Source organism: Aphis gossypii, chromosome 2, assembly GCF_020184175.1.
Source record: "Aphis gossypii isolate Hap1 chromosome 2, ASM2018417v2, whole genome shotgun sequence".
Taxonomy (NCBI): Eukaryota; Metazoa; Arthropoda; class Insecta; order Hemiptera; family Aphididae; genus Aphis; species Aphis gossypii.
The window spans coordinates 79,514,799-79,539,539 of NC_065531.1; the positions used below are offsets into that span (position 1 = coordinate 79,514,799).

At 28.1% G+C, this 24,741-nt stretch overlaps 2 protein-coding genes across 4 annotated transcripts; one reads left to right on the forward strand and one right to left on the reverse strand.

The window, feature by feature from the left end:
• The first annotated feature begins 4,364 nt into the window (after nt 1-4,364).
• Nucleotides 4,365-5,231, forward strand: LOC114122761 (G patch domain-containing protein 11-like). The gene is made up of 2 exons (XM_050200259.1): nt 4,365-4,652; nt 4,946-5,231. Exons 1-2 carry the CDS (start codon nt 4,365-4,367, stop codon nt 5,198-5,200), a joined length of 543 nt encoding a protein of 180 aa, XP_050056216.1. The 3' UTR covers nt 5,201-5,231.
• Nucleotides 5,232-5,365: 134 nt separating this feature from the next.
• On the reverse strand, nt 5,366-16,306 carry LOC114122759 (DNA mismatch repair protein Msh6). Of its 3 annotated transcripts, none has more exons than XM_050199181.1 (22): nt 15,665-16,305; nt 13,495-13,632; nt 13,267-13,367; nt 13,098-13,196; nt 12,862-13,026; nt 12,658-12,792; nt 11,618-11,753; nt 11,418-11,557; nt 11,210-11,347; nt 10,664-10,868; nt 9,657-9,850; nt 9,307-9,419; nt 9,063-9,218; nt 8,845-9,002; nt 8,666-8,784; nt 8,360-8,515; nt 7,309-7,443; nt 7,028-7,252; nt 6,653-6,847; nt 6,096-6,273; nt 5,817-5,968; nt 5,366-5,715 (listed from the first exon to the last, which is right to left on the reverse strand). In XM_050199181.1, exons 1-22 carry the CDS (start codon nt 15,921-15,923, stop codon nt 5,443-5,445), a joined length of 3,570 nt encoding a protein of 1,189 aa, XP_050055138.1. In that variant the 5' UTR covers nt 15,924-16,305; the 3' UTR covers nt 5,366-5,442. The 3 variants fall into 3 exon arrangements, with proteins under 3 accessions (XP_050055138.1, XP_027841316.2, XP_050055139.1); XM_027985515.2 differs by having other exon boundaries at nt 13,495-13,635; nt 15,665-16,304; XM_050199182.1 differs by lacking the exon at nt 7,309-7,443 and having other exon boundaries at nt 13,495-13,635; nt 15,665-16,306.
• Nucleotides 16,307-24,741: the final 8,435 nt, after the last annotated feature.

Consider the following 24,741-nt stretch of genomic DNA (forward strand, 5'->3'; position numbering starts at 1 on the left):
TTAAATTCCAAAAATAGTTCTTTATCAACAGTACTCTCCAAAAATGCTTGGGAATTAATTGGTAACCGTACATATTTCATTAAGTCAGGTAAATGTTTATTACAATTTTCTCTGTCATATTTTCATTACATTCATACACCTATTTAAAATCAAAACTTTATTTATAATTAATTATTATATAAAATTGTAAACATGTTTAATACAATATGACAATCAGATGCCATACAAATCATACAAACAAAAAATATATGTATTCAGTTTCAATATATAATATCAAAAAAAAGTACTTGCCTTTTCTTAAGCTACACATAGATCTTCATTTTTATTAATTCATTTGTATGTAAAAACTCTTCATTTTTATATACTTCACTGTAAAATAATGACTATATTTTATGATGCTTTATATAATTATATTTAAAAATTAATAATTTAAATAACAATAGATATTATTACAATGTTATAAATAATGATTAAATATTATTTATAAATGTTCATAATTCACATATATTATATTTATTAGTTATTAAATAATTTACTAATTCAAATTTTATATTCTGAGCAATGAATGTATTGAGTTGCAATATCATTTAATTCATTTTTTTGTTTGTTTTTGTTTTAGGGTATTAAAAATTCTTTAACCTTCCATTTTAATATTTTTTCAGGGAAATGAATCTAGTTGGTACATTAGAGAAAGAGGTCTCAAAAACATAAAAATTTACAAATTTTATTGCAGTCTGGTTTGAAAATTTGAAAAAAAGATCTATATCTGTTTTTCTATGAGTTATTAAAGTATATTTTGCTTTATAAAGTACAGAACATTTTAGAGAAAGAAACATTAATATAAAACAAATTTCTCATTTTGCAATTTCTTGTAACATATGCCAATTGGTATTTAAAAAAATACATTATTAGTTTGTACTTGATTGACCTTTGCTAAACTTTCTACACCTTGACAATGTCTAAAAAAATATTATGATTATAATATTATAAGTAGGTATAAAATCAAAATAATCAAGTTTCCCTCAGTAACTTTTAACAATTTCTTTAAAATAAACCTTAATATAAACTTGGTAAAAATAAAATGATCAGATACCTACATAAAATTATGATTTACCTATTCATTTTCTTAGCATCAAAAATCTTTTAATAATCTTATAATTTTATTGTATAGTATCATAACAAAATAATAAATATTAATAAATTATTTTTATTATTTACTAAAATAATATAATTATACTCTTAACAAAGCGTTATATATTTATATACCTATTTTTAATACAATAATAATAAATATTTTTAATTTAATAAAATTATTGTAAATGTATGAAAAACGAATTTTTATCAAATAGTCATAAAAAATAAATAGCTCACCCAATGTTTGGATTTAACATGCCCATCTTTCGCCTTAAGTCAAGGAAAAGTTTCTTAAAGATATCAGAGATCCTAACAGAAGACTCATTACTAAGAAGAATAACCCTCTGGAGAGATCAAATCGTAGACACTAGTAGGAGCCAGCCGAACAGCTACCATCAGGCCATCAATTAGAATGTAAGACATGGAGAACCCTCAACAGAATGATGATAACAATCCAAAAATAGAAGCAAGCATACCTAAAATTGATTTATTAACTTTCATACTTCATAGGTAAAATATATTTAATTAATTATAACATTTATAGGCAGGGATCAGATTTATATGCAACTTTATATATGTATTGGAATGATCTTTTTGAAATCTGATGAGCATTTAAGTATAAAGATCTTGTAGTGAAGACAACGAAGTACCTTTTTTTTTTAATATTTAAAGCATATTTTGAGGCTTTTTTATGCATACAAATTCGTTTCTTAATTATAAGTTATATTTCAATATTTTTAATCAAGGATAGAAATAAAACGTTGACACATAATATTGTCAATCAGTTTAGAAGCTGGACATAAGTTATTCAAAATATTTAGTATAAACCACACTGACATCCACCTTATTTATTTGTTACTTGAAAATAGTCTTTATATTAAGTCTTAAAATGATGACGGTGAGAAAATAGGTATTTGATTATATTAGGTACCAATTTGACCAAACGTTGTAACTACCCAACACAGTTTACATCATGGACATTCTACTAATATTAAGTATTTATTAATAGTGTCGGTTAAACAATTGGTATTTTTTATATTTTAATTTTAGGGCCATCACTTTGCAGTCGAATAAACTAAATAATTTATTAAGTCATGATATTATAAAATAAATACACTTTAAACACTTAAAGAAAAATGTCCATAGGTTAGTGCTTTGTAACTATCACTAACCATTACAACTAACTGTCTAGAAATTATACCTTATATCCTTTGATTGCAGCGAAGCCATTCTTTTTTTTTTTCTAGCCCTTCTAAGCAGAACGTTATGAGCAGAACGCAGTATGCACGAATCTCGTGTATAGTAATCGAAGTTAATGGTTGTCAATTCAGGAATTCACACTTCAGTTTACGAAAAAATTTCGTTAATTTTAAACGAATGTGAGTTCTTGTGGTGATCAGGCGATTAACGTTAATTAATAATTATTCCTTATAGTTTATAGGTAGTTTAATAACTACTACGTAATAACTAATGTGACCGATGACTTGTGATAATGTCTCATACTATTCTACACTACCGTCAAGCTGGCAAAGTTGGGGCGTGTGCTTAACTTGGGGCAACATTTAACTTTTACCGATGGTTTTACGTGGTTTTACCACAAAATTTTTGGGTTTACCTCCATTAATGGTCTCTTATCAATCAATTAATGTGATACAAGAATTCTGTTGTTACCTTAAAAATATTTAAAATCACGTTGTCACTGTGTCAGTGTCCCAACATCAAATTTTAAAAGTAAGTATTAATTTTTATTAATTAATTTTATGTTTAAGTGTATAATATCTATCGTTTTGAAAAGGTTCGAACACTTACATTAATTCTCATCGAATAAGATGTTTTGCATAAAAATTGAAAATTAAAATCAAGTTCAGATGTGTTTTAAATTTAATACCTAGGTACTCTATATAATAAATTATTATAATCCTGCATACATTTCGGTAAATTAAGTTTAACTTATTTAGTCCAACTTGGGCCACTGTCATTCAATCTTGGTCCAGGTTATAGTTAGGCTAAATTTTAACAAGTCTATTACATTTAAACGAGACTAACCTTAATAACAGAGACGAATTCTCCGGGCATGCTGAAACATAATTAGTAGGGCTCGGATGTTGTTGCATTTGCAACTTTTTTTCTATTGTTCGGATTTGTTGCTAAGTAGGTTATAAATTTGTTTCAAACGTGTACCAATTAATATATAAAAATTTTAAGTGCAACTTTTTGCAATTTTTGACCTTTTTCAATTTTATTGTAATTTTGTTGATTGTCATCATTTTCAATACAATTTTATGTTTTTTTTTGTGTTTTCACTTTTTTTTGTTAGATTATACAGGTTTAATCTATGGTTATGTAAGGCTTTGTTGGTTGTGACTCGTGACGGTTTATTTGACCGTTGTCGTCGACGGTAACTAGAAAAACCATTTAATTAGTTTTAAATTTTGATAAAACTATTTGTAGATTTCTGAAAAAATAAGAAGACCGCACAATTTACCAGATTTTTAATGACAACTGACTAGAATTTGAATTTGAATCTTTTTTATTATCTACTCGTTTAAAACCTATCTAATAAAACTTTATAATATTACCTACTTAATAAAATGACTTAATCCATTTCATAAAATAATTTGTTAATATTTTTTTGGTACAAAATATTTTTTTATTGCAATTTTTAAGTGCAATTTTGGGTTTTTTTCACAGCATTAATGCAATCAATTTTATAACATTTTTAGTGCAACAACATCCAAGCCCTAATGATTAGTATAAAATAATTCAAAAATAATTTTGTCATTAATAATATAGGTATTACGTATTTAAAAACATCATGATGTTAGACAAGAATTTTTTTTTTAGAGCATTTATTAACTACAGAGCATACGATATCTGTGTGCGCAAGCTATTCAACGCTTGTTATTGCTGTGAAAAATTGTTTATTCCGAGACTAGCTCTACCATCAGCCGGGGTACTAACTACCCTGCAGGGCATGCTCAATGTGATGCGCTTCACCAATGATTTATATAATTTATGTTACGAGTGTGTGACTATTGTATAAATTTTCATTAATTTATAAACAAATACAAATTTCTGTATTATTTATCAACTATAAATTATAATGCATTTTGATTAAGTGGGTTAGGTATATTATCCCGTCCCATATTCCAGAGTTAGCATTCGCCTCTGCTTAATAAAATTTAGTTAGGTTTAAGTAAATTATAAAATAAGTTTTTTAAAAGAAAAACATGAATAGCCCATGTTGTCAATATTCAGGAAATCAAAACAACATGGGAAGAGCAGAAAAAAAAAGGGAATCATTTATATGGTTCAAATGCAAAGGATCAGGTCGAGAAGCCGCATTTAAACAAATCAGAAAAATAAAAAAGTCAATAATACACAATAATCGGTCAGCTGAGCCTTGCAGCATGTGCGTAAATAGAGAAAGAAAAAGAGTTCAGGAAGTTGTTGCAAAATTAGACCTTTCGGATTTATTTAAATGCCAACGAGTATGCCGCCAAATGGATTTAAAACAGGTATGATATGTTACAAACCATAATTATTTATTTAACGCGTATTTTACACATTTTTGCTTAAATAAATTATAGTTAAAAAAAAAAAAAATTGAATACATTGGTTTTAAAAATTGTCTCATAAACAAAGTATAATTTATATTTAAAACAATTTTAGCTTGAAATTTTTCAAATCGAAAAAAATATCAATCTTCTAGTTTTAAAAGCTCTCACCAAAGACTATTAATATGTAACTTTTATGATTCTTATATTTTTTTTTTCCTGATTATAATAAATTAAAATATTTTATATTTAAGGATATACAAGAACCATTTAAAAAGTATTTTTGGCCCAAGGAAGTTTCAGAAGTTGATACAAATGAACCAATTCAAGAAGAAGAAGAAGATGAAGATGAAGATTTTTTATCAATTGATGAACAATTGGAAATCTTAAATATTTATTTGAGACGGACTTATTACTATTGTGTTTACTGTGTAACAGTGTATGACGATGAGACTGATTTGATGGAAAAATGTCCTGGTCTCTATCGACAACATCATTACCTAAATTAGAATTACATAAATACATTTTAATACATAAGTACATAACTAAAACATAAAAACAAACTCATATAATTTATTAAATGTTTTGTACTTTTTTTTACAGTAGAAAAAATATTATTCAATATTATATAATAATTAATAAGTGAAATTTGACAAAAAATAAAAAATAATTAATCATAAAAAGGAATAAATCATAATAACAATTCGGTTTGGAAGTACTTATACTGTTTATAAGGAACTTAATATGTAAATCATAGTGCTAAAATAGCAGTTTTCACAGCAGATATATCATTGGATGAAAACAATGTTTTAAATAGTATTCGGCGCTTAGCCGCAGTCTCAAATTCTTTAGATCTACGTAAACCAGTTTTTATGATATCAGCAGGCATGCCAGCCAAACGAGCAGCATTAAAACCATATGATTTCGGACAAGCTCCATTTGCAAACTTATACAAGAAAGTAATTGTTTCTTGAGTTTGTTCTGCATCCATTTCATTTGTTTCATCATTTTCTACCATGCATGCCTGGAATAAACAAAAGTAAAATAAATAAACTCACTATTAATTATATAATTATTTTTATTCATTCATAAATGATAAATATGTATATTAAGAAGAATTTATACCATATGACCGAGTGCAACTAAAGGATTAACTTTGAAATCTTCGACCAACGAGTGGTAATGGGTAGAAAATAGTGTACGGCATTGTTTTTGTATTAGTTCAGTGACAACAGCTGAAGCGATTGCAGTCCCATCATACGTAGATGTTCCTCTGCCTAAATAACAAAAACAAAAAAAAAAAAATCAAAAATATAGGTAGTTTATTTTTTTTATAATTTAGTAATAACAAGATAACAAATGAAATAAACATTTAATCGAAATTATTTAAAATAAATAACTAACCCAGTTCATCAACTAAGACCAATGAAAATCGACTAGCATGATGAAGTATAGCAGATGTCTCACACAATTCAACAAAGAATGTCGACTCTCCTGCTATTATGTTGTCATTGGCGCCAATCCTTGTAAATATCCTGTCAACTGGATTGAGAACAAGGCTTTTTGCAGGTACATGACAACCCTATAATGTAATATTATTTTTATTATTTTAATTAAAACAAATTAAATAATTTTGTACAAATTATCAGAAATAAGAATATTTTAGTTTGTTTTAGATTAGTTTTCATACATAATATTTTATTTGTAATTTATCAAGAACAATCAATAATCAGAACAGACATTCTAAATATTTAAAAATTAAAAGACAAGAACTGTTATAAAGTATAAGATATAATATTTATAACTTATTGATTATTATACATAATATACCATAAAATGTTGATCATTTGAATTAATATTACTATCCATTTAAAATTTAATTTTTTTTATGTACTAAATGACATTAAATAATGGAAAAAAATATTTATAATTAGGGATTAAGTTAAAAATTTGCTTCTTACCATATGTGCCATAACAGATATGATTCCAAGCTGTCTCATTAATGTAGACTTGCCTCCCATGTTAGGGCCCGTTACTAATATCAAACTAGAATTCCATGTTCCATCTTCTTCTTTTCCAATGATCGTATCATTCGGAATGAAACTTTCACCACCAGATCCGCATGGATAACGTCCTTCAATGAGTTCAACTAAAGGCTAAATATCGAATTTTATGCAATAACTGTTTTAACACAGTTCAATCAAACAATCAAGAAATAATAAAATCACCTATTATTTGAATAAACTCAAATTTATAAAAACTAAGTATAAAAAAAATGAAAAACAATTTTAAAGTTTTCAATACAAATTCAAATGTATTAAAATTATAATACTAACCTTTTTACCAACAATAGCTGGAATAAATTTAGGAATACACATAACTTCTTCTTCACACCGGCAGTATTCTGCTAATGACATGAAAACATCTAGTGTAGCCAAACACTGGATGGCATTATTCCATTCCTCAAACTTATCACAAAACCGCGAAAACACTCTTTCTCTAAGATCTTTCAATACATCTATTTTTTCTTGTTCATAACTAGTCATTTTTTCCAAAAGTTCCTGCACAACAAATATTGTTAAATATCAGAAATAAAAATAATTTTAAAATAACTAACTTTAGTACGATATGTTGTGAATCGTTTGAATCCCTTTCTTTGGTTTTGAAGTTCATATCCATCTCCAGCTCTCTTTGATGCAGCATCAGGTACTTCTAACTGATATCTTTTTTTATCAGATCCAAAATAAGTGACCTTCAGATTTCAGTAAAAAAATTAAAATACTTTATAATATTTAAAATAGTTATAAACTACTAGAGCGGCTTGAAACTGGGTTCTTAACAATAATTGCCATACCGTGTGCCATTGTTAAACGCTGTAGTGCTTTAAGCCGTTATAATTGATTAGATTCATTATATAATAATTATTAAACGTGTATATACTATCCAATATTTATTATTTTTAATATTTGTAATTTTTTTTCAAAATGCAATAAGACCAAATCATAGACTTTTTATTATATAATGATTTTAATACCTTATTATCCAATTTGCTTATTATTGTAATTGTTGTATAGATATTTAATTATTTTAAATAAAAAAAAAAAAAAAAAATATTTTAACGTACAAACAAAAAATTTAATCGCTTAACTCCTCATTTATTATTAACATGTCAAGATGGTAAATGTATTAGAAATTTTCAATATAGTTGGTACAATGAATTTCCAAGGCTCACTGGTTATAACAGGAGTCTCCCAACTTTTTTATTCGAGGGCCACAAAAAATCATCACTTTGGAGGCCAAAAATGTATACATATAATATTATAACACACACAATTTTAAATTTTTAAATGTTAGATATCTCCTCTTATAATTACTATCCCGTGGAGACAGCCAACCGGTTAAAATTTGTTTGAGGGCCGTGGGTTATGATATAAAAAATAAACTAAATTGTTAAACTTGAGTAATGTTTGGAAGGAAAAAGAAATGGAGTGTTAATAGATTGTCGTCAATAAACATTTTCTAAGGAGATCAGAAAAGATATAAAGATATTAAATTAAGTATTAAGTATAATTAATTTTCCAATAAAAGGATTATTATAAAGGAAATATTTATATAATTTAAGTCTCCTCAGAATATTTACTCATGAGCTTCTAATGCAAATTACTTACATTACATCCAAAGTGTTTGCATTGTTCTTTTAAATAAGATTTTAACTCAACATCAACTTCTTTAATTTTTTCCAAAACTCTGTCATACTGATCATCCATTCCTGGTTCAGGAAAAATACGACCATGTTTCATAGCTTCATCATGATCAAAAGAATTCTATACAAAAAGTAGAATTATAATGATTATTGATTACTCATTAGTCATTAATAATGAAAATAAACATTCTTTGAAAAATAATTAATAAACATTAAATAAGTTTTGTTTTTAAAATAAAACAATTATTAACTATGAAATTTTTCAGGTTACCTCAAAATTATCAAGAAGTTCAGTTAAATAAGGAAATACTCCAGGTGTTGGGCTGTTAGGATAATTGCAAATAGCAGTCAATAAATTGGATTCTGAACTTTCTTTTTTAATATCAGCTTCTATAAAAATATGTGTATTAATTTAATAATCAAGTATAAATTTTAGTTGGTTAAAATTACTTTGAAATTTTTCCATTATATTAACACTTGTTCTAAAACCTTTCAAAATTGATATGAAATCAATTATTTTCCTTTTTGAATAAGTTTTTTCTTCGAAATATATTGCTCTTGTTTCCGCATGATCTGATTCAACTCCATTACTACTCTGAGAGTAAATCCTAATAATAATAATAATAATAAATAAGGATATCATAAAATATGTGATTAGTTTAATTTACCTGGAAAATAGACGTTCTAAATCTGGTAAACTGGCCAATTCTGATCGTATTTCGTGCATTAAATCAGGAATAACGATTAGAGAAGAAATTGCATTTTGTCTAGCTTCAATACTGGATATTGTTGTCAACGGATTACACAACCATTGGTGTAGTAGTCTAGCAAATATTATTGCAAGGTATTAATTAATTAAAATTCTTACACCATGTTAAATTTTATTTTTTATGTAAATAATAATAAATATACCTTTTGCCAAATGGTGTAGAACAATGATTTAACTTGTTAAGTAATGTTCCTGAATATGAACCAGCAGAGTTTTCTAATATATGCAGGTTTTTAAGAGTTATTGCGTCAAGTATCTAAAAAGCAAATAATTAAATGTAATACAAAATAAAATTATTAAATTTGACTATTAAAAATTAAATAAGTATTCATTTATTATCCTAATACTAAAAAAATTCTCAAATCTAATATAGAATAAGTTTCATTTATTTAATAGATATAAGATGAACATGAAATAATAAAACAATTAAGAATTTAATTATACATATGTTATACAAGAAGTGACAAGTGTTATTAATTTAAATTTTAATTACCATATGTTTGCTGTTAATATTATCTTGATTGGATAATTCAACAGATTCAATATCAACTGGTTTATATATGTCAAATCTTCCTCTAGATAAAAGTTGGAAGTCCATTTTACACCGCTTTAAATACCAAATAACAGCACCCAAACTACGAATCCCAAACTCACATTCGTCATTGGCATTCAATTGTAAGTCAGAGTCTGAAATAAATTTAAATTTAAATAAGTTCTTTAATAATATTTGTATTTCGCCATTTAAAATAAATAATTATTATTATACTTAGTTAAACTTGCATGTGTCATCTATCTTAAAAATATATTATAATAACAAATATATGGTCAGTAGTTCCAATTTTGTGTAATAAGATTTTATATTACAATAAATTGACTCATTATTATTATTTAACACGTTGACTGCATACTGACGCCAATCAGCATCATGAAGATCATTCAGCAACGCGTTTGACGCCATTTGGCATCCAAAGTATATTTAAAGTAAATGTTTTATTATTTCCTATGCGTTGCTGAATGTTGTTTTATTATTATTTAGCATTATTAAACGCGTGTTTTACAATATGTATTTATACGCCATTTGAACATGACCAAGTAGGAGAAAATTGTTATGTTTTTTTTAGAAAAGTAATATACGCGCTGTATGAAAACTGAAAAAGATATGCACAGTCTACATGTTGATTAATCTTCTGTCATAATTTTTCTTTTAAGTGAGTTATGTGAATTTTTAAATTGTAACATTTCACATGCTCGTAACTTGCTTAAAATTGAAGTATCATAAATCCCATTAGAAAACATAGATAATATTCTTAATTTGTTAATAAGTCAATTCACTTTAGTATTAAAGATACTTACACAAAATTGTAACCGTTAAATTAAATACAAATTTGTAGTGTTATATTTACAATAGAGAAAGTACATGGCATAACCTCAATAAAGTTATATATTGATTATCATTATAAATGTAAAAACAAAACAGTTTGCATTTTAAATAATATTTACCACTGCCCAAAAACATTTTTAAGTTTTCTGGATATACCACATTATCATCATTTTTAAAATAGTCTCCTTCAGCTAAAGTAATCAAAGTTTTTGATGATGACCAAAATTCTATGTCTGGGATAAGTGCATCTTTAACAGCACTAGAAAGCATAGTATCAATAACTTTTTTGGTACGAACAGTCAATTTATTGCGTTCAAATAAAACCTAAAAAAAAAAAATTTATATTTTTTTGTTTAATATTTTGAATTCTGTACACGGTAATTATCATAATTTACTGATTATCATTTTTCTTTATTTTCTTCTAACTTACTTCCTTATATCAATCATCAGCTCAAATACTATTTAAATTATATGTATACATTTGATCACCATGAATACCAATATAAATAACCAAAATTATTTATATTTAAAATTATCCAGAATATGTTTTTTTTTTTTTTTTAAAGATTAATTATTTATTTTCATATAAAATGTATAAGGCTATTAAATAGAGTTATTTTATTCACATAAATATAGTATATATTAAAATTGAATAAAAAATTTACTTGTACTGGAGGATAATGAGCACATAAAGTTCTTAAACGGGAGCAATGACAATCATCTTCGAATTGCCCAAGATGAAAAAGACCAATAGATGTATCAATAAAGCACACACCGTACAAAGAAGTTGAGCTGCTCATTTCCTAAATAACAATTAAGCATTGAATAAAATATTGTTTAAATATAACATAAAGTTAAAATATAAATAAGTACTTTTTCAGATATAGCTATCAAAAACGAATTTTCAGCATCATTTGTTTCACCATCAATTATACCAAAAGTCCGAGTACCTTTGGTTGTAATGCGACATATCTCACGTCGTACAACTTTATCAAATTTAGTGGTCTTTTTTACTAAAAATACAATTATTATTCTTTATGAAACATAAATTATAATACAATTTAATAACTTACAACGTCTACATCTTTCTGTCATCATATCTGGTGTTTCAGTCTGTTCTATCCGAGCAACAGTATAACCTTTTTCGACTAAAATTGCTGAAAAACGACCATAGGCAGTTTCTGGAAATCCAACATGAGCAAAGTCTCCCTAAAATCATTAATATTCAAAAATTTGAGATGAAAAGTTTTCATATTTTTATAAGATAAAAAGTAATTATATTTTAATTTTAGTTTGATATCCACTACTAAGGTAATATTGGAGAACTTTTTTCTATATTTCTAACCAGTTGTTAATAAACATTACAACAACCCCTTAAGGGGACATCAGTGCATCATACTTGTACGTGTTACTTCAGATTTAAAATTGCGCAATATACCAAATTTGTTTTCAATAAAAAAAATTGGTATATTATCAAACTTAAGGTAAGAATACAGTCTGTTAGTGTAGGTCAATTTTTTAAAATATTTTAATTTTTGAGCAAATTATTAGTACATAAAATATTGAAATTTAATAATGCACATTTTTACTTGAAAATTATTTATTATTCAAATATAATAAAACCATACTAAATAATAATATAATATTTTACCTTCTGATTTGATAATAGGTCAATTCTTTAATCATTGAAACTAACTACATATAATACTATATATCATCGTTTCTCAACCTTTTTACAGTCGTGATCCCCAAAATAGGTAAAATTATGGTCAATTACTTTGCGACCCTATCTATAATAAGTACAAATTTGAACAATATAAATATCATATCATTAACCAATTAACCAAACTAAATATAGCATTTCAAATATCAATTTATAAATACCATAATATGTAGTAATTTAAACTTGTGACCTCTAGTTAAGGTGATCGCGACCCCCCTAGGTTGAGAAATTTTGCTATATATTGCTTAAGAAGTAATACATCTTAGAAATATATATTAAATTAGTATTTAAAAGATCTTAATAAACATAAACGGCCTTTAACTATGACTTACAACACATTTTATATGAACACTGAATAATATAGATTAACTGTATATAAATTATAAATACCTTCATGTATAAAAGATTAAGTTCTTTAGCAGTTGTTACAGCATCCATATGATACATTTCATAAAATTTTCCCACTTTAAAAAACAATATACAGTCAAAATGTTGTGCTTTTAACTCCCACCACTGTCGAACACCCTAATATAAATTAATTTAATATATATAAATACATAGTTATATAATACTTATTTAAAAAAATATATTTACTGGAGTTAATGTCAGTTTAAAATCTTCTGGTACATATAATGTCCGGGGATTATAATTAGGATCAGATGGTGATTTTTTATTAGCATCTCTGATTTTTTCTGGTTTCAAAAACTCAAGTTTTAAATGGGGCCAATTGTCATGATCAACTCCATTACCTTTGGTTACCTGTAATCAATATATAGGTATATTTTAAGGATATGTAAAATATTAGTTTAGTAATAAAATAATTATTTTACTTCTTTGGTAGATTTGTCCACAGCAGGGGTATATGATTTATTAGATTTTGAAGATTTATTAGATTTTCCAACAGATTTTTTATTTTTCCCAGCTTTTGTCTATAATATTATATAGTTAAAAATGTATTAATGTTAAATAGTGATTATAATTAAAAATATTATAATATACTTTAACTGGAGATTCTTCGTCCGATTCATCATCAATAAATGAATCATTGTCAGATGGTTCAGGACTTTCTTCAGATTCAGATTCATTTAAAGACTTCTTATCTAAAAAAAAGTTTAATATAATAATAAAAATTAGAATTTTTTAATATAGGAATGAAATACTTATAATATACACAACTTTAATTACATCTGAGAACCTAAATCAATATTATTTATTTAAAACAAATACCTGGCACATATTCATCACCAGAATCTTCTTCAACGACAACGTCTTCTAGATCATCAGTCTCATCTTCTGATAAGGGTAATATCCTAATACGTTTTTTCTTAGGCAACTCTTCATTTTCTTCATTTTCTTCCATAGATTCTTCTAAAAACAATATAGACAATTATATGATTATCTAACCTAGATATAAGTCTAGTTAACAACTATCATGGGTAAAACTTCAATATTATTATAAGAGATTAGATGACAAATTATACTACTATTGAAACTATTTCCTATACCAGTATTGTATAATTATAATAAATATTGATTTTAAAGATTTAATTTTATCGCAGGAAAGTCAACGGTTAAGTACATTTGAGTCATTAAAATAAATAACATATAAATTGTACACAATTATAGTTATAAAACCATTATTATGATAACTGATGAAGAATAGGTAATGGTGGTCCATGAATATGCGACACAGTTTATTAGAAGTTTTCTAAAAAGTAACGTATGACATAAAACAATATTATAAAATACTTGACAACGATGATCATCATTCATCAGCAATACATTAAGTAAGTTTTAGTTTAATACATTTTAATTAATAAAACACGGTTAAGTTTTCTGGTAGGTTAGGGGTAGGTAGCATACTGCATAAGGGCTGTAGTCCATTTGCACCAAAATTGACCGAAAATATTTACAACATGTGTAATTTGCACCATTTTTTTAAAATGCGTTTGTAATTTGCACCATCCTCAGGTAGTAAGAAATAGAAATTGTAATTTGCACCAAAATTAAAATCAATTATTTTTTCGATAGTATTACAAACTTACAAGTTTTTATATCCTAGTATAAATATAGCTTAGTTTATATTTACAAAATAGCTAAGCTTATGCACATCCTAATTGTTATAATAAGTTTATATAAAATTGTATAATTCTGAATACAAAAAAAGTTGGCCAATAAAAAAAAATAGATGTAAAATTAGTCATATTATTATGAATATAAAAAAAATCATATGTAATTAGTAATTACCAGATAAGGCGAAAAACCCCGAAAAATTATTGTTGTTATTCGTGTCCATCTAGTCTTGACACTTACGAAGATACCAAGGAATAATCGAATATTTCAAAATCGAATACTTGATAATCGAACAAATAAATAATCATTTTGGTGCAAATTACAAACACTTTTTTCGACTACCTGCAGTGGTGCAAATTACAAACTCCCTGCATGAGTACTCATTCTGTTTAGGCCTTTAGGGATCCTATACTATAAAAAAAAATATTCATGGATATTTTCTATTATCATATTATGATAATAATATTATTTCTCAATAAAACTTAAAGTGTCATTTAATATTGAATGTAAAAAAAAAAAAAATAGAATGAATTACCTACAATATTATCTAGCTAAAGAGCCTTTTGAAAATTATAAGTATAACAATAAATTAGTAATGGCTAGTGCCAAATCTTGAACTCTGAGGGCCCCGGTGCAAAAAGTTTAGAGGCCCCTAATTAAAAAATGTTATAAAAAAGCCACAATTTTACAACTATGATAACTTAACAGTTAACAGTTACAAAATTATAAAGTACAAAGTATAATAAAATAATAAGTATAGGTATTATTATCTACAGAATACAGCCAGCCTCCAATATACCTAATAGTGAAAAGTAAAACGTTAAGATGTTCTTAAAGAAGACATTTTTTCTTTGACTGCATTGGTAAAGTTGTCAATTATCTTATCAATACTTAAAGTTTTGGTTCGTACCTTTAATTGATGTATCATGTATCAGCATACAAGATAATGTAAAAATAAATACAAAAGAGTCAATCAAAATTTCACAATTATAATTCATTATTTACCACCTGTGGGAAAATGGGAATAAATTAAATATACTTTCAAAATAAAATCCAGAACACTATTGGAAAAAACAATATATATATTTTACAAAGTACCAATTTTTTTTTATTTTATAGTACCTACTCAATTTTTATAATATCGGGCCCCCTCAAATATTTCAGAGTCAGTGCCCAGAGATCCCGCCGCCTCGGTAGTTTATCCCACACAGGTAATGGCAGTAATGCAATGCTTCAAAATTTATTTATATTATTTAAATTAGAATCATTTCAATAGGAAAATCAATAACCATAAATTATTAGTATCTACATTATGTATTATTACCAAGCGGTCTTGATTTTCTTTTTTCAGTAGTTTTCTTTGTACTACCATTATTGCTGATGGTTTTTTTTGCCGAACTTCCATTTACTGCAGATTTTGGTGTCCTCTTAGGAGTCACAGAATTACCCTTATTAGTATTGGATAACTGACGTTTCGGGGTTTTTGACGTCACGGCACTTTCAGGAGTAGGCGATCCACTCGTTTTTGGAGCCCCAGAGCTAGGGGACCTAGTAAAGTAATTGAACAGTGTGTTTTTGGACATATTTACGATTCACCAAGTACAAAAATATATAATCTACTATGACACGAGGAAATTCACTTTCGACGACTGAGTAGCGAGTGCGGTACAGTTAATGGCAAACTAGACTAAAATAGTGTGCACAACACGTTTAGATGTAAATATTCAACTGTCACGAAACGACAGAACGTTAACGAAAAAAAACTGGTAAGAATTAAGTAACATTCATTTCACAATTTATGTTCGTCTACCTGTGGGTTATAACATGTGTCGTACATACCATTTACTCAAGAAAAAAAAAATACAAAATGTAGCATGAGTGCATGACACCTATTTAACAGAGAAATTAACCGAAGCCATTAGCTTAGCCAATATATATTACATAGGTACCTATTACCTGTAACCTACAACTGGGATAATACATTTTAGTAGTGATATTATCATGCTAACAATACATTTTGGCGGTAAATCGCAATCGCCAATCGATATCGTACTGTACACAAGATGAGCGTACGAATGCCGGAATGTCATGAAGTTAGAAACGGTTTTTAAAAATAAAAATACACAACACCTATTCCACGATTTATATATTATATCGTGCGCCTATTCACACGAAAAAAAATTACGAACGAGGGTGTGAGCCCGCCATTACACTCTGGGGAAGTAAAACTTCTTTCATAAGTATTGGGGCCCGTGAAATTATAAGTGAATTAAGGAGAGAGTGAGAAAAATCAATCGACGCCTTAATCCGCTCGGCCACTCCGTCTTTCAGTTTACATTTTTATTTTATATATTATATTATATTATATAGGTACCTACCATGTTTGCTTATTTGTGTAGGTACGTCTACTCACAATAAAAACGTCCCGCTGTGTTATATACTGCATAGAGTATATACATATAATATATATGTGTATAAAGTATATGTTTCTGTCGCACTTTTACACACGCATCCGTACACGATACACCATACCTGCTGTTTCATTTTTCGTGACGTTTTTTCTTTCCACCCATACCTCAAGAAAAAAGTTTTACTTCAAAAATTATAAATATGTCAGAAGATATCTTCGTAAGACTGCCACCGTGGTATACCGTACCTATCGTTTATAAATTTCAACCTAGACACTTTTCAAACGTTTGTTTTCTAAAACGTCTGCCGTTGTTGAATTTCCTCTATACGTAAAATGTACAAAGATATAATATCTTAAATCGTGGGTAGATCGCTAGTCAATAATTAGGTATAAAAAGGTTACATGATATACATTTCATAAATGATAAATATAATAGGTTAATACATATTAACTCTAACTGTACCCACTATAGGTACACAAGCACAATATTATTAGATATTAGTTAATAGTTGTTTATTATTCACTGGTCATAGTTACCTATAGGATATACATCCCAATGGGTTATCTATAGATATACTCAGGGCCGGACAGGGCCTGTAAATTGAGGAGTTGGTCGCCAGTAGGTTAGGTTTGATTTGGCATCCCTACGTTCTACATTCGTAAAAAAAATTGTTTTGTGGCGCCCCCAATTTAACTATTGGCCGATTGGCGCCCTAGGGTGTAGTCTACTCAGCCTATTAGTTAATCAGGCCCTGGATAAACCCCAGGGCCTGGCGAAGGTACAAAATTACTACAAAGTACAAATTATGCTAATGTGTCATGTGTGTTAAAATCATGTGATATATACGTAAGTTGAAAGTGCTGAAAATCTAACGTGATGTTTGCCTTTATACGATTCAAACGAGAAACAAACCACAATTCGATTACTATATTAACATAATATACGATCTATATGACTACGTACCTAACAAAAACCAAAGACCTATAATTCCTATAAACATATATGACAACAACAAACAGATCGTGAATACGCGCTTCATATTTTTCGTTTTTCGGCGGGAGAATAAAATATGTATGACCAATGACCATTGACCATTATAATATTAACGTTAACAACAAAATCACAGTTTATTACCAACTAATTAAATAGGTACATTTTAACTTAAATATTTATTGGTTTTAAATTATAATAAATTAATCATGTCTCTTCATGAAAATAATTTTATTTTGAACGAACACAAACTTAAAGTTATAAGTGCGCCGCGTTAATGTGATTCTATATTCTATATTAAAAAAAAAAAAAAGACAAATAGATAAGATAGAAATTGTGGACCATTAATTTGTATAGACAACGAAATGCTGGGCTCAATTCAATGGAGATCACTTAACAATACGACAAAGCTGAAAGCTAAGGAGAGTTTAAAAATATTATTCGAATGGCATCGGAAGACTGAATTTTTACTGTGTTAAATTGGATTAAAAATTACGAAATGTGACACCAACATTAAAAACGCAGTTCCGATTGAGTTGGCAGTTACATTAAAATTCTTAACTATATACAAGAGACTCTTACACTAATCTTCAATATACGTTTTAAATACCTATCAAACAACTTATATCACTCATAGTACCGGGAATTTGTCAAGCTCTTGTAGAAGTTCTGAAGACATGTATTAAGGTAATTTATTTTAGTTAAAAACTATAAAAAAAAGTTGTTTACTAAAATAAACAACTCTTAATAGAAATAAGTATTTTAATCGTATGAAAATAAAAATAAAAATAATTTACTCTTATCAAACTAAGCAAAAACAATTTTATTAAAATTTAAAGTAGGTATATTATATTAGGTATATATTCTATCGACTAAAAATCAACAATGTACCTACCTACCTATAATAATATCCTTTTCAAAATAGGTACTATTGTTTTAAAATTAAATTAAATATTAAGTATTACCAAATAATAGTTTTTAACGTGATTCAAATTACTTTCTACCACATTCTTTCTTCACATTTCTAATATCTTTGTAAACGATTTCTGATTTGTTTATATATACATGGATTACCATTTACCTTACAATATTATATTATTTAACAACTATTAACGTAAGGTTAAACCTTATCTGTGTCTTGTACCAGTTCCCATTAGCTTTTCCTATTTCTTCCCAGTGCTCACACATCTTATATTTTCGTTTTTGAAATAAAAAAAAATTTTTGGCAATCCACAACAGATTTCATTCGATATAAAAGTACCAATTGAATATAGGTAATTTATAACACATTTTAACAAAGTCAAGCAGCATGCATAAAAGATGCGCGAAAAATTTGTTACGAACACGTTCGAATGGAACAGTGCACGGGAAAATTTTGAATTTAAGTGTTTGAGCGATTATTTATATTTTCGTCCGGTGAGAATAAGCTTAAAAAAAAAAAAACTTGGCCACAACGATAGGAGTATAATTATGATACCTATAATATAATATAAATTAATATTCAGGATTGTTGTGTTCGGCGGTCGAAACGTACCTACTAATAGATTAATAATTAGCCAGCGATATTATAACAATATTATCTAAACCGTTTTCACTTTAGGATCTTTTTTCAATTTAATCCGCACTACTGATTGTGTTGCAGCGCGGGCGTTCGTCTTTCCGAGAAATAACATTATAATGTTGCCGTGGGTTACGCGTCACATTATATCTTTGCAGTGTAGTGATCATATTATAATATATACATGTTGTATGATTTTCGCATAACAAAACATAGTTAAAAAGTGCGTCGACGAATTCGTTTGTTTATTTATTTTTTATCGCATAGCTCGGCGGTGTACAAGAAATGACGTTTGCACATTTTCAGTAGACCGCCGCCGCCGGAGCGTTGATCGTGGGCTGCTCGAGACACTCAAGTATATAATATTGTATTTGTGCGATGATTTCGCTTAAATCTCCGTCGTCGTCGTTTCCGCTGTTGATTGTCGCGACGTTGGCCAGCTGCGTTTTTTGGCGCTCGGTCCGGTGTTCCGCGCCGTCCGGGACGTCGCTGATCGAACTGGAAGAGATCGAAGTGTTCGTGCGATCCGTGTTGGCGGTGGTCCGACCTACGGTTAGGTCCAGTCTGGGGATCCCGGACCGGCTGCCGGCTAGGGGGGATGCGCCCGTGGTGACTGTCGACGGACGGTTGCCAGACGACGTGCAACGGTATCTGGAAGGATTGCTGATCGTCTCGTCGGCGACGGTCGACCGGCGGACGTTGGTGGAAATGCTGCTGGACGACACGCTGACCGTCGACGAGGATCAGGAACGTCCGAACAGCGCGTTCGACCGCAAGCCCGACGAGGGGCAAGCGACAAAAGAGGACTACAGCGTCCGCATGCCGAAGAAATCGTAGTGACACGTGGCAGGGGGGGGGGGGGGGGGTGACGCGTAAGCTTTGCGCAGGGGTTCCTCCCTCCGAGTCTAGATACGACCACACTCGCGCGCTCTGCGGTTTTTTCGGCACAAGGACTGTGTAGTCCTTCTTCACTTGCACCAGAAGTTGGCCAGGCGACGCGGACGATCGAAGTCGAGAAGATCAATAAAATATATAAATTAGAATATGAATAGTACAATAGACGCTCTAATAGTAAAATAAATAAACAAACAATCAAATAAACATCGTATGCAACACCGCACGAGATGTCTAACTTTACAATGTAGTTTAACTATAAATACATTTAATATTGTAAACAAATAATTTTTTCAATGATCTTCATTTGATAAACTTTATACCATTATACATGAGAGTAATTTTAATTCATAACACTATAAAAAAATGGTTTTCTTTAAAAATGTTTATACTTGTGGCCTATGCAATGATTTATGATTTAATGCAAATTTAATATATCTAGGTGAATCTTTATGAATATACACGAGGTATTATACTCAAAACTTATTGTATTGTAGAGCAGTAACCTACTTAACAGCTTTTTATTATATGAATTGGGATACAAATGATTTTTGTTTAAAAAAGGAACATAAACACCTATTACTAGTATAATAAGTTCTGAAAATGTAATTGAACTCGTTTTTTATTGTTTTAGATTCTAAGCGGAGCATTGAATGTATTTATTTTAGAATGATGTGTGTGTTTTTTATAAAGAGACACTTTTAGTTGAAAAAATGCTTTGATTTTTTACTTTGTGACGGGGAAGGGTGAATAATAGTTTCAAGTATCAAATTGGATCTAATTACTTCTCAAAGGGGTGTCTAAAGTAAAAAGCTCGCAGTACTTTACAAAATAACTTGGGAAAAAAATAAAAACGTGAATTTGATAGTTGATAAATTTCAACAGTTTATAGATACATATATAATACAAACTACAGATATGCTACATGCTATTAAGTGAAATTTAAAAGATAATCTTGATGATATTATATTATATTAAATGATTATGCATTATTATAAGTTTACCACTTTGAAATTTCAAATCAATACAAATGTACCTACTAAACCTTTATGAATGTCTATTAGTTACGGTTCTGCACTTTATAGCCAACCATTGTTGAGTTAATGTTATTTTGTTTTAAAAAATAAATATTTAGAGCTTTGATATTATATTTTAGATATTCCATTAAAGAATAATATAGCTTTGGGTGTTTGTTGGATGGAGTGTGGAGTGGTACCTACTTGATGAAGTTGAATCTGTAGGCAGAAATATAGACCCGAAAGGAAGCTATTCTTATTTCTTATTTATACCATTCTTTTTAATTTTTGAACCCACTAATGATTATATTGTTTTTTTTTGTGTTGGTATATCATGGCTTTTTTAGCTAAAAAATGCTCCAATCATCGCAATTTTAATATCTTTTTTAATAGTAAAGTGGATCTAGTTGGTGCATTGCCACGTTAGGGTGTTCAAAATAAAACATTTTTAGGACTTTTCTCAATAATTTGGAAAAATATGAAAAACGAAAATTTTTACATGAAACCAGTTTTTGGTTTAGAAAATTTTGTTATTTTGTTGTACTTCAAAAAAAAATAATAATTGTAGTGTTGGGTTCGGTCAAAATGTTTTAAAATTGAAAATACCAAATTTAATATAATATACCGAATTTTAAGAGCAGGTGGTGATGAAAAGGGGTTACAATGAAGTAGATTAATCAATTTATCCCAAGTTTCATAAAATATTATCACACAGATATTCCTAGAATCTTTCCCTCGAAAGCGAGTCACGTAGGGCTTTGATTTCCTTTACTTCTCATTATAACAACATGTAACAATATAAAACAATATTAGTTATATAGGTAGTTAATAATACCACTATTGATTATAATAGGCTTATGATTACATTGTATCTACTTATAACTTACTAATAACCAAATAAAGATATTATAATTTATAACACAAATTTTAAAGGTTAATTTAATCAAATTATTTAGGTACTTAATGTTTGAAGTCTGAAATATTGCACAAAACGTGAAATATTGCATTTTTTAACATTAATATTGATGATATTAATACATTGCGCGATCGACATATATTTATGTATTAAAATATTACTTTATTTAATTATATAAGTAAACAATAATGTTAATATTGTACATAATATAATTATTTTATATTTCAGTATTTGCAGTGTACCTATGATAGAGTATTATATAAATATTTTTGTGTGTCTTTTATTACTATTAAAAATCATTAACACTTTTATGATATTAAAGAAAATAATTACTCATACGAAATTAATATAAAAATAAAGCTTATTATTATTTTTTAAACAAAGAAGAAAAAAAAATTATATTAAAATGTTTTACAATTTTATAATTTATAAAATTTTCAAATACTTATATATATATAAAGATAAAGCGGGAATCGCTTTGTTGTATATTAGGTGTTCACTATTATATACAGAGGTATTAAATTTGAATCCAATAAGAGCTATAATTCTATACAAAAAACGATTCTGAATGGAGATGATTTGTCAGACAAGGATGACTAGAAAATTTTTAACTATAACAAAAATCTAAAATTATTTGATAGTAAATTGTTATTTAACGAGTGAATAAAATTTTAAACTTAGGATAATTTTTTTTTAACTGGCCAACATTCAAGTTCTTTAATAATTATTGTAAGCCGAACTTATGGAAAATCTTGTATAAAATTTTCAACTCTTAGCTACTTATACAAACATTTTTATGAATTAAACCTACAAAATAATTTGCAAAGGCTAACTTATAAGGAACTTTGTATTCAATTTTCAAGTATTTTGACTTAGCCAAAACATTTTTATCGATATTTATTAAAAAAAAAAAAACTAAACAAAAACGAATATTTCAAATGCCTATAAATAGCATAAAAATAAGCGAAATATTTTGAAAATTAAATCATGTAAAGAAAATGCCAATCTAAATTACTGATAAAATTTTCAAATACCTACGGCTTATACTTTTTGAATACAGAATAATAATAAATGTTTAAAATCGTTTGAGGATAAATCGTTATCGTTACTCGATTTCGTAAAAATTTAAAATTCAAACGCACTTAAAATTTTTTGAATAATGATGCTTCTAGTTATCTCCCAAAAATATCGACACTTCAAAAACGAGACACTTCTTGGAAAAATCGAAAACTTCAGTTGTCTATAAATAGCTTAAAAGAGTTGAAAATTTAACCATGTATAGAATATAGATAACGCTAATATAAATATGTAATGAAAATTTTAAGTATTTACAGTGATTAGTTTTTGAGTTACAACCACATAAAAAAAACTGATTTGGTCGAAAACTGTTTACTTTTGACCTGTATAATGTACCAAGGATATTCACTTTGCCATCGGAAACCATCTCCGAAGTTTGAAATTAAAGCATTATTTCGACAAGTTATGTGCTGTACACAGACACAAAAATAAAAAAAAAAGCAAAAGAAAAGACGAACTATTAAGCAAAAACACGATGCCGATTAATCAATGAGAAATTTTTCGTTTTTATAATTAAATTGCGTTAACTTATTTAATATTATTATGAAGCATCACAAATAAAAAGTAATTATTTTCACCTTTCTAATGGAAAGGTATAACAAATTGCCGCGAATCAGGTCAAAAAGCTTGTGAACAGTAAAAAATAAATGTCAGTACCTATAATAATAATATATGATATAATAACGTTCTGAATGTTGATTCGTGAGAGATCGCTTCTGGCGCTAGTATAATTTTTTAATAATTATATTACTATAGTTTCAATAATAAGTGTGCGACTGGGTTGCATACAAACTATATAGGTATGATATAATATATAGGAATGTACATGACAATGTTTTTATAATGAAATAATATAACAAGAAATATATTGTCGTGCTACAGCTAATATTTCTTATACACTAGGATTAGTAAATATACAAAATAATACGGTGACGATCACAGATCGATTAACACCAACAATAAAGAGATAAATAATAGTAATAATACAAATAACACGCGTAATAAAAATTACATAGAAGTATAAAGTTTTGTACGACCTGGATCCGGTAACGGTATGTTGTCGTTGTAAGTTGAACGGTGAACAGACGATATTATCTAAACAATGAACGACGGTCCGGCGTACGGCGGTCCAGCGGACATCGCACACACGTAGGTGCAGAAAGTTCGCCGCCGCACTCAATGATGTAAAACAAAAAAACAGCTGTACGGACGACAAGACACGACGGCGGTGTACTGTGCAAATTTTGTGTGTGTGTGTGCATTCCGTATTGAACAATAAGAATGGTTGACTATTCTGTATATTCTTTCGTTACGTATTTGTGAATATCTCATGAATTTATTGCATTCGACGATGAGGAATTCGATCGTGAAGAAAACGATATTTCGCGGTTCCTGGTGAAAGGCCAACGAATGTCGAGACGCCAGTGATTTCGAGGAGACTATCGCCGAGCCGCTGGACGAACGGCGAGAGCGTTGGGCCGATGAGAAAGAGAATTTGAACTACGGTGGCGATGGTCTCGGGCTCGAGACGACGGTCGA